Raw genomic sequence first — 13,793 nt, 5'->3', positions numbered from 1 at the left:
GCTACCCATCCACTCCAGAATCCAGTACAAAACTACTACCCTCATCCACAAAGCACTCCATGGCTCAGCACCACCCTACATCTCCTCCCTGGTATCAGTCTACCACCCTACCCGTGCCCTCCGCTCCGCTAATGACCTCAGGTTAGCATCCTCAATAATCAGAACCTCCCACTCCCGTCTCCAAGACTTTACACGTGCTGCGCCGATTCTTTGGAATGCGCTACCTAGGTTAATACGATTAATCCCCAATCCCCACAGTTTTAAGCGTGCCCTAAAAACTCATTTGTTCAGACTGGCCTACCGCCTCAATGCATTAACCTAACGATCCCTGTGTGGCCTATTTATAATAAAAAAAAAAAAAAAAAAAAAAAAAGGTTCCTCGCATCATGTTCTCATACACTTTATGCAGTATTAGCCCTCTGTGTCTGTACTGCTACATACTTAGGCAGGTAACTGGTTCATGCAGCTTTACATGAACACCTGAGCCTTACACTATAGCTGGTCCGAATAACTAAAGCAATTGTTACCATCCACCTCTCGTGTCTCCCCTTTTCCCCATAGTTTGTAAGCTTGCGAGCAGGGCCCTCACTCCTCCTGGTATCTGTTTTGAACTGTATTTCTGTTATGCTGTAATGTTTATTGTCTGTACAAGTCCCCTCTATAATTTGTAAAGCGCTGCGGAATATGTTGGCGCTATATAAATAAAATTATTATTATTATTATTATTGTACATAGGGGTAGTATTATAGTAGTTATATTCTTGTACATAGGGCAGTATTATAGTAGATATATTCTTGTACATAGGAGCAGTATTATAGTAGTTATATTCTTGTACATAGGAGCAGTATTATAGTAGTTATATTCTTGTACATAGGAGCAGTATTATAGTAGTTATATTCTTGTACATCGTGGTAGTATTATAGTAGTTATATTCATGTACATAGGAGCAGTATTATAGTAGTTATATTCTTGTACATTGTGGTAGTATTATAGTAGTTATATTCATGTACATAGGAGCAGTATTATAGTAGTTATATTCTTGTACATCATGGTAGTATTATAGTAGTTATATTCTTGTACATAGGAGCAGTATTATAGTAGTTATATTCTTGTACATAGGGGTAGTATTATAGTAGTTATATTCTTGTACATAGGAGCAGTATTATAGTAGTTATATTCTTGTACATAGGAGCAGTATTATAGTAGTTATATTCTTGAACATAGGGCAGTATTATAGTAGTTATATTCTTGTACATAGGGCAGTATTAGTACATAGGAGCAGTATTATAGTAGTTATATTTTTGAACATAGAGCAGTATTATAGTTATATTCTTGTACATAGGAGCAGTATTATAGTAGTTATATTCTTGTACATAGGGGCAGTGTTATAGTAGTTATATTCTTGTACATAGGGGCAGTATTATAGTAGTTATATTCTTGAACATAGGGCAGTATTATAGTTATATTCTTGTACATAGGAGCAGTATTATAGTAGTTATATTCTTGTACATAGGGGCAGTGTTATAGTAGTTATATTCTTGTACATAGGGGCAGTATTATAGTAGTTATATTCTTGTACATGGGGGCAGTATTATCTACTATATAATTGTCTAAGGGTCACTTCCATCTGTCCTTCTGTTTTTCTGTCTGTCATACATATTCTAGAATACCCGATGCGTTAGAATTGGGCCACCATCTAGTAGTAGTTATATTCTTGTACATAGGAGCAGTATTATAGTAGTTATATTCTTGAACATAGGGCAGTATTATAGTAGTTATATTCTTGTACATAGGGCAGTATTAGTACATAGGAGCAGTATTATAGTAGTTATATTCTTGAACATAGGGCAGTATTATAGTTATATTCTTGTACATAGGAGCAGTATTATAGTAGTTATATTCTTGTACATAGGGGCAGTGTTATAGTAGTTATATTCTTGTACATAGGGGCAGTATTATAGTAGTTATATTCTTGAACATAGGGCAGTATTATAGTTATATTCTTGTACATAGGAGCAGTATTATAGTAGTTATATTCTTGTACATAGGGGCAGTGTTATAGTAGTTATATTCTTGTACATAGGGGCAGTATTATAGTAGTTATATTCTTGTACATGGGGGCAGTATTATCTACTATATAATTGTCTAAGGGTCACTTCCATCTGTCCTTCTGTTTTTCTGTCTGTCATACATATTCTAGAATACCCGATGCGTTAGAATTGGGCCACCATCTAGTAGTAGTTATATTCTTGTACATAGGAGCAGTATTATAGTAGTTATATTCTTGTACATGGGGCAGTATTATAGTAGTTATATTCTTGTACATAGGGGGCAGTATTATAGTATTTATATTCTTGTACATAGAGGGCAGTTTTATAGTAGTAATATTCTTGTACATAGGGGCAGTATTATAGTAGTTATATTCTTGTACATAGGAGCAGTATTATAGTAGTTATATTCTTGTACATGGGGCAGTATTATAGTAGTTATATTCTTGTACATGGGGCAGTATTATAGTAGTTATATTCTTGTACATAGGGGCAGTATTATAGTAGTTATATTCTTGTACATAGGAGCAGTATTATAGTAGTTATATTCTTGTACACAGGGGCAGTATTATAGTAGTTATATTCTTGTACATAGGAGCAGTATTATAGTAGTTATATTCTTGTACATAGGAACAGTATTAAAGTAGTTATATTATTGCACATAGGAGCAGTATTATAGTAGTTACACTCTTGTACATAGGGGCAGTATTATAGTAGTTACACTCTTGTACATAGGGGGCAGTATTATAGTAGTGATATTCTTGTACATAGGAAGTGTATTATAGTAGTAGTAGGATACTTAAGCAAACACAGGGCGAACATACAAATTCCTTGCAGATGTTGTCTTTGGTGGGATTTGCACCCAAGACCCCAGTGCTGCAAAGAAAGAGTGCTAACCATTGAGGCACATTGCTGCTCTGTTGTTCATTATAATTGGCTTTGCCATTTATTACCCTTAAAGAACAAGAAAAAAGGTATATTTTTAATAAAACATATATTTACAATATTTTATTGACAACTCAAAACATTGTCGCCATTGCATCTCCCTAGGCATAGCTTGGATACAATTATATTACATATCAGCAATCGTTGCCAAGTCTCTAACATGGATTTTCATTAGACGCAGGTGGCAACCCCCCCCCAATAAATGCAAAACTGAACAGAGATAAAGGTTTGGGTCCTGGGACCGCCGCTCACATTCCACTGCTCACATTTAAATACAACATCTAAATAATCTCATTAGAAGCTGCGGCTGAGCTCCCTGCCAAAAATAGCTTGGCAGACTCGGAACCAGGGCCTTTTCCAGGCACATTTGTCAAATGCAATAAAAAGTCTGTGACCCAGCGCTACAAACACTGGAGAAGGCAGCGCAGAAAAGAAAACCAGCTCCCTCCAAGCCGGTTTAGCTCTGGTTACATCGTCACAACCAGTATTTATATTGTGAGCTCATGGTGACTGAGCAGGGGAGATGGGGGTCCGAATTGGAAACATTCCCATCGTGGCTTATAGTGAAAACAGATTTATGCGTCGCAAGAGCAAGCTTTCATTATTCATAAAATAAGAGTTTTATTTTGCAGATTGCCGACAAAAGGAGAAGGATAATGTTCTACCTGAATAATGTAAACTGTAATAAGAAATCACAGCTGATCAGCAGCTGCCACAAAAATCCGCAACGCCAGCGGGACGAGAAGAGTTATTAAAGATGCGTCACCTTGGATGTTAATCATGACATAGCAGAAGCTGAAGAGAGGAAATAAAGGCTAATATTGGTTTATTATATAGACAGAGTAGAGCAACACTGGACACTGCTAGTATGGGTTACATGGGACAAAGTACTGGCCTCATCCACAGCATGACAGCAGCCTCCGCTTCTAAAGAGTAAATGGTTTTTTGGGGAAAGAGAAATATTATCTCCTAGATCTGACCCAAAAAGGTTTGTGCTCATTGCTGTCCTTGCCTGACTGATGTACAGAAATGCATACAAGCTGCCAAGAAAACAAAGTAATTGACAAATATCTGACAAAGGAACTAACAGAAAGTGTCACGGAATAATTATAACCACTGTAATACTGCTCCTATATACAAGAATATAACTACTATAATACCGGTCCTGTGTACAAGGATATAACTACTATAATACTGCTCCTATGTACAAGAATATAACTACTATAATACTGCCCCTATGTACAAGAATATAACTACTATAATACTGCTCCTATGTACAAGAATATAACTACTATAATACTGCCCCTATGTACAGGAATCTAACTACTATAATACTGCTCTTATGTACAAGAATATAACTACTATAATACTGCCCCTATGTACAAGAATATAACTACTATAATACTGCCCCTATGTACAAGAATATAACTACTATAATACTGCTCCTATGTACAAGAATATAACTACTATAATACTGCCCCTATGTACAGGAATATAACTACTATAATACTGCTCCTATGTACAAGAATATAACTACTATAATACTGCTCCTATGTATAGGAATATAACTACTATAATACTGCCCCTATGTACAAGAATATAACTACTATAATACTGCTCCTATGTACAAGAATATAACTACTATAATACTGCCCCTATGTACAGGAATATAACTACTATAATACTGCCCCCATGTACAAGAATATAACTACTATAATACTGCCCTTATGTAAAAGAATATAACTACTATAATACTGCTCCTATGTACAAGAATATAACTACTATAATACTGCTCCTATGTACAAGAATATAACTACTATAATACTGCTCCTATGTACAAGAATATAACTACTATAATACTGCTCCTATGTACAAGAATATAACTACTATAATACTGCTCCTATGTACAATATAACTACTATAATACTGCTCCTATGTACAAGAATATAACTACTATAATACTGCTCCTATGTACACGAATATAACTACTATAATACTGCTCCTATGTACAAGAATATAACTACTATAATACTGCTCCTATGTACAAGAATATAACAGCTATAATACTGCTGCTATGTACAAGAATATAACTACTATAATACTGCTCCTATGTACAAGAATATAACTACTATAATACTGCCCCCTATGTACAAGAATATAACTACTATAATACTGCTCCTATGTACAAGAATATAACTACTATAATACTGCTCCTATGTACAAGAATATAACTACTATAATACTGCTCCTATGTACAATATAACTACTATAATACTGCTCCTATGTACAAGAATATAACTACTGTAATACTGCTCCTATGTACAAGAATATAACTACTATAATACTGCTCCTATGTACAAGAATATAACTACTATAATACTGCTCCTATGTACAATATAACTACTATAATACTGCCCCTATGTACAAGAATATAACTACTATAATACTGCTCCTATGTACAAGAATATAACTACTATAATACTGCCCCTATGTACAGGAATATAACTACTATAATACTGCCCCTATGTACAAGAATATAACTACTATAATACTGCCCCTATGTACAAGAATATAACTACTATAATACTGCTGCTATGTACAAGAATATAACTACTATAATACTGCTCCTATGTACAAGAATATAACTACTATAATACTGCTCCTATGTACAATATAACTACTATAATACTGCTCCTATATACAAGAATATAACTACTATAATACTGCCCCCTATGTACAAGAATATAACTACTATAATACTGCTCCTATGTACAAGAATATAACTACTATAATACTGCTCCTATGTACAAGAATATAACTACTATAATACTGCTCCTATGTACAATATAACTACTATAATACTGCTCCTATGTACAAGAATATAACTACTATAATACTGCTCCTATATACAAGAATATAACTACTATAATACTGCCCCTATGTACAAGAATATAACTACTATAATACTGCTCCTATGTACAAGAATATAACTACTATAATACTGCCCCCTATGTACAAGAATATAACTACTATAATACTGCTCCTATGTACAAGAATATAACTACTAAAATACTGCTCCTATGTACAAGAATATAACTACTATAATACTGCTCCTATGTACAAGAATATAACTTCTATAATACTGCCCCTATGTACAAGAATATAACTACTATAATACTGCTCCTATGTACAATATAACTACTATAATACTGCTCCTATGTACAAGAATATAACTACTATAATACTGCTCCTATGTACAAGAATATAACTACTATAATACTGCTCCTATGTACAAGAATATAACTACTATAATACTGCTCCTATGTACAAGAATATAACTACTATAATACTGCTCCTATGTACAAGAATATAACTACTATAATACTGCTCCTATGTACAAGAATATAACTACTATAATACTGCTCCTATGTACAAGAATATAACTACTATAATACTGCTCCTATGTACAATATAACTACTATAATACTGCTCCTATGTACAAGAATATAACTACTATAATACTGCTCCTATGTACACGAATATAACTACTATAATACTGCTCCTATGTACAAGAATATAACTACTATAATACTGCTCCTATGTACAAGAATATAACAGCTATAATACTGCTGCTATGTACAAGAATATAACTACTATAATACTGCTCCTATGTACAAGAATATAACTACTATAATACTGCCCCCTATGTACAAGAATATAACTACTATAATACTGCTCCTATGTACAAGAATATAACTACTATAATACTGCTCCTATGTACAAGAATATAACTACTATAATACTGCTCCTATGTACAATATAACTACTATAATACTGCTCCTATGTACAAGAATATAACTACTGTAATACTGCTCCTATGTACAAGAATATAACTACTATAATACTGCTCCTATGTACAAGAATATAACTACTATAATACTGCTCCTATGTACAATATAACTACTATAATACTGCCCCTATGTACAAGAATATAACTACTATAATACTGCTCCTATGTACAAGAATATAACTACTATAATACTGCCCCTATGTACAGGAATATAACTACTATAATACTGCCCCTATGTACAAGAATATAACTACTATAATACTGCCCCTATGTACAAGAATATAACTACTATAATACTGCTGCTATGTACAAGAATATAACTACTATAATACTGCTCCTATGTACAAGAATATAACTACTATAATACTGCTCCTATGTACAATATAACTACTATAATACTGCTCCTATATACAAGAATATAACTACTATAATACTGCCCCCTATGTACAAGAATATAACTACTATAATACTGCTCCTATGTACAAGAATATAACTACTATAATACTGCTCCTATGTACAAGAATATAACTACTATAATACTGCTCCTATGTACAATATAACTACTATAATACTGCTCCTATGTACAAGAATATAACTACTATAATACTGCTCCTATATACAAGAATATAACTACTATAATACTGCCCCTATGTACAAGAATATAACTACTATAATACTGCTCCTATGTACAAGAATATAACTACTATAATACTGCCCCCTATGTACAAGAATATAACTACTATAATACTGCTCCTATGTACAAGAATATAACTACTAAAATACTGCTCCTATGTACAAGAATATAACTACTATAATACTGCTCCTATGTACAAGAATATAACTTCTATAATACTGCCCCTATGTACAAGAATATAACTACTATAATACTGCTCCTATGTACAATATAACTACTATAATACTGCTCCTATGTACAAGAATATAACTACTATAATACTGCTCCTATGTACAAGAATATAACTACTATAATACTGCCCCCTATGTACAAGAATATAACTACTATAATACTGCTCCTATGTACAAGAATATAACTACTATAATACTGCTCCTATGTACAAGAATATAACTACTATAATACTGCTCCTATGTACAAGAATATAACTACTATAATACTGCTCCTATGTACAAGAATATAACTACTATAATACTGCTCCTATGTACAAGAATATAACTACTATAATACTGCTCCTATGTACAAGAATATAACTTCTATTATACCGCCCACACTGAGCTCTGGAGTGATATCAGTCATCAGTAATTACATGTCTCACGCTGGTCATTTAAAATTAGCTTTGGAAGAAGATTATCAGGGAGAACTACGTGCGGCTCGTAGATCTTAACAGCTCATTCACATTAAGAAAAATGTGGATTTCTCTAGAACAAGTCATCAGATCGCAGATATCAAGGAATCATTTTATTCAGCTTTCTCTGATCTGCATGATCATATAGATGGCTTAGGAGGGTTGATCCTACTGACAGATTCCCTTCATCTTATCCGTTTCTACCTCTGAGGTTTTGTCTCACTTCCAGTCCCTGTTCTATAAGGATTTACGCATATTTTAAATATTAAAATTCCTCATCATAACCATCTGATGGACATCACAGGGACGTGATTGACATAAGGAGGGATCCATCAGGAGGATAAGGAGCTGGCCCTATGGGAATGATGGTGTCATTCAGCAGAGAAAAATAGAAGAGGAGATATTCTGTCATATTCTGTCAGTGAAATGTGTCTATATTAATACAGCAGAGTCCTGGGGCGCACGGCTGCACAGACTCGTTCGCTCCTGGGACGACTGCACCACAGGTACAATGCAATGTACTGCAAAGCGAGCTGGCTGCTGCGTCTGATGTCTATACGTATATAAAGTTACTACAAATAAAGCATTGCAGTAATTTATTACAAGTGCTGGAAATTGTAAAATATTACAATTGGAAAAAATTGGGTAATATTTAAAGCAGTTATGTGGCTTACACACGTTAGCACAACTCGGAGTGGAAATTAAAAGGAAAATCTAAATAGTTACCAAAAATACGGTCACTGTACAATTTGGAGTCGCAAAGCCACTGGACAATGGCAGGAACAATGCCTGCTGGTAGGGAAGTAAGAGAAGTTTCAGTGCCTATAGTGCTGGCAGAATGCTGAAATAAAATTAACCTGTGACGTCCATCAGAGTGGATGCAAGTTACAGAGCATGAGAAGCAGGGCAGTTTCAGGACAAACTTGAATGGTCTGTGCACAAAAAGCAGTTTTTCCTTTGTTGTTTGGAGTGAGGGCAGCAAAACCTTGCTTTAGTGCAGGTGCGTAGTAAGCCCCCCGGATATACCAAACATAGGATTGCATAGCTTGGATACAGCAGTGAGAAGTGTTGGGTTTTTACAGGATTCCATCTTCCTTTTTACTCACAGCACGCAGAGATACGGATATGTTAAAAGTTCAAAAAGTGTTAGAAAGTTGATGAACTTTATGTCTTGACTTTTTTTTAGTTATTTTATCTTTTCTCCATAGTGTTCCTGCATATTTAGATCTGGGAGGTGTGTTTCTTCTGTAGGACCTCAATGATAATCAAAATGGTTTGTGGCCCAGTGTAAAGAGAATTCCTAGAAAATCCATTTAAATAGCAAATCCCGCTCCCGTGATGACGTGTCTGAAGGCGATAATTACAGTCAGACAGTTGTAGGGTTGTGTGCCAGTCTCTCCATTCATAACGGCGGGGGCACAATGTGGAGACATAACGGGGGGGGGGGGCACAATGTGGAGACATAACGGAGGGGGCACAATGTGGAGACATAACGGAGGGGGCACAATGTGGAGACATAACGGAGGGGGCACAATGTGGAGACATAACGGCGGGGGCACAATGTGGAGACATAACGGCGGGGGCACAATGTGGAGACATAACGACGGGGGCACAATGTGGAGACATGACGGGGGCACAATGTGGAGACATAACGGCGGGGGCATAATGTGGAGACATAACGGCGGGGGCACAATGTGGAGACATAACGGGGGGGGCACAATGTGGAGACATAACGGCGGGGGCACAATGTGGAGACATAACGGCGGGGGCACAATGTGGAGACATAACGGCGGGGGCACAATGTGGAGACATAACGGAGGGGGCACAATGTGGAGACATAACGGCGGGGGCACAATGTGGAGATATAACGGCGGGGGCACAATGTGGAAACATAACGGCGGGGGCACAATGTGGACACATAACGGGGGGGCACAATGTGGAGACATAACGGCGGGGGCACAATGTGGAGACATAACGGGGGGGTACAATGCACTTTTGTACCATTTTTTGAGACGAGGACGACTTAGGCTATGTGCACACGTTGCGGATTAGTTTTAGGAATTTCAGGTGCGGATTCTGCCTCTATTGGCAGAAATTGCACCTGCAGATTTGTCGCGTTTTTTGTGCATTTTTGCTGCGGTTTTCTTCCAGATTTGCTGCGTTTTTCACCCCTGCGGTTTTCTATAATGGAATGGGTACAAAAACGCTGCAGATTCACAAAAAAGAAGTGACATGCTACTTCTTTTAAACCGCAGCGTTTCCGCAGCGGATTTTCCACAAAGTGTGCACAGCATTTTTCTTTTTCTCATTGATTTACATTGTACTGTAAATCAATTGCGGATCTGCAGCGTTTCTGCACCTCAAAAAACGCTGCGGATCCGCAGAGAATCCGCAACGTGTGCACATACCCTTAGTAGAGCAATGTAGGAGCTACAGGCACTGACATCAGGCTCCCTGTGATTGTGCCAGCTCTTCTAAAGATGGACATACCAAAGAAGCAATGAAGGACAGCATCCAATCGAAAATTGAAAAAAGGCCCCTGTGGTTGAAACGTTGCATTTTGCAAATAAAGGAATCTTGTTTTGAACATTTCACCCGGATTGGATGCTGTCCTTCATTGCTTCTTTGGTATGTACACTTTCCATGGGGTCCAGTGGAACTAGGACTTGCATCCACGTGTCTGATGTGCTGTCGGCTACTTGCTATTGTGTTGTTGTTCTTCTAAAGATGGAGACTGATGGAATAGATTTCTGTGCTGCCCAAGAAAGTATAACGTCAGATTTACACGTTCAGCATTTTACATCCGTATTTGTGAGACAAAACCAGGAGTGGGTGATAAATTCACAAGTAGTGACGTGTTTCTGTAATATTTTTCCTCTGATTGTTCCCCTCCTGGTTTTGCATTACAAATACTACTGTAAAATACTGAACGTGTGAAAAGAGTGTCAGGTATAACAGCTTGGGGAGTCGCCCAAATCCCACCACTGGCACCAATTAGTCACAGAAAACAGCCGGAAGGGAGATTGGCAAATCCCATTGCTGCCACCAGTTTGTCAGAGGAACACCACAGTGCTGCCTCCAATTGTCAGGACAATTACTCTACTGACTGACGAGTGATGGACGAGGCCCCGGCTGCTCCATTACTAGGCCGGTTATTGGGGAACTCACAGTGAGATTCTGGTATATACACCTCCGATTCCAACACATGGAATATATATATATATATATATATATATATATATATATATATATATACATACACCAGTACGGTCACTGCCAGCTCCACAATAACAAAAGAACCACTGCCTGCCATCACCAATCATTTATACAGGCCGATTGGACACCCGTTATATGTAGTGTATGGCTTCAGGGGTGCGGTATACAGAGTAAAAGGAACAGAAATATTACATTTTATGTAATTAATCTAGAAAGGTAATCAGTGTTTATAATAAATACACAAAATGAAATGATACAAAATGGGAACAAAACAATACGGTATATACAATTACATAGTGTAAAAAGGAGTAACAAAAGAGAATGACGAAACCTGGTGTTGTAGGAATGGCTCTTATTTTTATAGAGGGAAGCACTCCGATTGGGAAAATGGACCAATCTCACAGAGAAAAGAATGACCAATCACAGAGACCCAAACTATGATTTTTATTAGATCAATGCTACGCCCACATACCTTCCCTTGGTGAGCTCATATTGGTTGTATCTCAGAACAGTGCTTTGATCAGAGGAAGCCCAGGTCCGGGACATGTACTTCCCCGCCTCTGCGTAAATGGATCTCATAAGTGTCTGGCTCTCAGAACAGATCCTGCTGCAATCACCCTGTCACTGCAGGAGGTCCCTACTTCAACGGAGGTTTAAGTGTCTGCTTTCTCCCACTTCCCAAGTTATAATTTTTCTCTTCCCCAGATATAATTAATAAATCATTAATTTAAATTTATGAATTAATTAATAAATAATTAATCCCATATGTTTATTGTGCAGTCCTACTTCAATGGAGGTTGACATGTTAGTTCTTCCTCTATTCCTCAGCTATATTTAATTCCATATGCTCAATGTGAGGGTGATATGTCCCCCCTCTATAGAAATCTTATGGATTTTAATTTTTCTCTATGACAAAAAGCTATAAAACAACGGACATAGTAGTAATAATATACAAATACTAACATAATCACTACTCACCACATGTCACCATCCTCGAGGGTCTTATCATTAGGGGCTCCAGCATGTCCATAATGAAGGACAGAGGAGTTATCACCGCTGTAAGGAGAAAACACAAGGAAGAGATAAAAGCAGGAACTACAAGGATCGGCCAAATAAAAGTATACTGTTCTTCAATCTCTGACCACTGGGGGCACTGTTTCCTTACAAACTATGGAAGGATCCACAAAGGTCAACAAGTCAATGCACAAAGTATCATATTCTAAAGTATATATAAAAAAGGATCAATAGAATAGTCACAGTTTACACAATATTTAACACTTGCAAAAAAAGCCACACAATTTACCCAACCTATAATTTTGCAGCGTTAACCCTTCAAGTGCTAGGAAGCAGTGAGCATTAGTATTAACTCCCTGGCTGCTGGAGATAAGTGTGTTTTAGGGTATCCAGGCGTGCTCCAGGTGTTTACATGTGCAAAGATAACCCGTCCCTGCGAGTGGCATAGCCACCTATAGACATTAGACGGGTATGAATATGGCTTTACTGCTCTCCACTCGCCAGGAATTAATCCCTTCTCTTTGTTTTTAATCTATGGAGTGCAAAAAAAATAAAAAGAAATGAACAATAGATCAAGTCTGTTACAGCGGTTACAAGTCCATGTCTATAACCTTTAAAGAGACAAGATAAAGGAGCTGTCAGCACTTTACAGCGGAGGGCTGGGGGCCTCGGATAGATGCAGAGCATTACCGGCCAGCACCGCAGGGCATCGCTCCCCGTCCCTGTATATATATTTACACCTGTAATTATAGCGGGGTATTACAATGTGTATACGCGCCACAGAGCAGCGCACAGGAGGCAGCCGCTCGGGTGAGGGGTCAGAGACACAATTACTATATTCTAATAATGGGAGGACGAGGACACCGCCGCCGCAGCTCAGCAGCTTAATATATTCTCCTTAGAGTATAAATACTGTATATACAATGTAACAGTGCTTAGCTCGGCACTTGTCCCATGTAGCAGTGATTTCTCAGAACAAAAACAAATTCCAATGCTGAACAGATCATGCAGCTTGTACTGAGCAGTACAACACCTCTGCAGACGCAAAAAGGAGGGACACTGAGGAGCTGTCAATCAGGATAGATAAAAGGGACACTGACCAGCTGTTAATCAGGATAGGCAGACAGATAATAAAGGGAATCTGTCACCTACTTTTTCGTATACGAGCTGCGGCCACCGGCATCAGGGGCTTCTCTATAGCATTCTGTAATGCTGTAGATAAGCCCCCAATGTAACCTAAAAGATAAGAAAAACATGTTATATTATACTCACCCAGGGGCGGTCCGTTGCGGTCCAGTCCGATGGGCATCGCGGTCCGGGTCCGGCACCTCCCATCTTCATACGATGACGTCATCTTCCTTGATTCCTGTCGCGGCTCCTGCGCAGGCATACTTTATCTGC

The 13,793-nt window shown here is 37.4% G+C and overlaps 1 protein-coding gene across 1 annotated transcript in view; it reads right to left on the bottom strand.

Annotated features, from left to right (window-relative positions):
* The window catches only part of PEPD (peptidase D), a 156,096-nt gene that overhangs the window by 38,533 nt on the left and 103,770 nt on the right, over positions 1–13,793 (bottom strand). Inside the window, exon 11 of the mRNA XM_069739227.1 lies at positions 12,357–12,434. Within this exon, the coding sequence (XP_069595328.1) occupies positions 12,357–12,434 (78 nt within the window). The remainder of the gene's footprint in view (positions 1–12,356; positions 12,435–13,793) is intronic.

This window comes from Ranitomeya imitator, chromosome 9 (assembly GCF_032444005.1).
Source record: "Ranitomeya imitator isolate aRanImi1 chromosome 9, aRanImi1.pri, whole genome shotgun sequence".
Lineage (NCBI taxonomy): Eukaryota > Metazoa > Chordata > Amphibia > Anura > Dendrobatidae > Ranitomeya > Ranitomeya imitator.
Note: the sequence above shows the minus strand (reverse complement) of the source record. Positions and strands in the feature narration are given on the sequence as shown.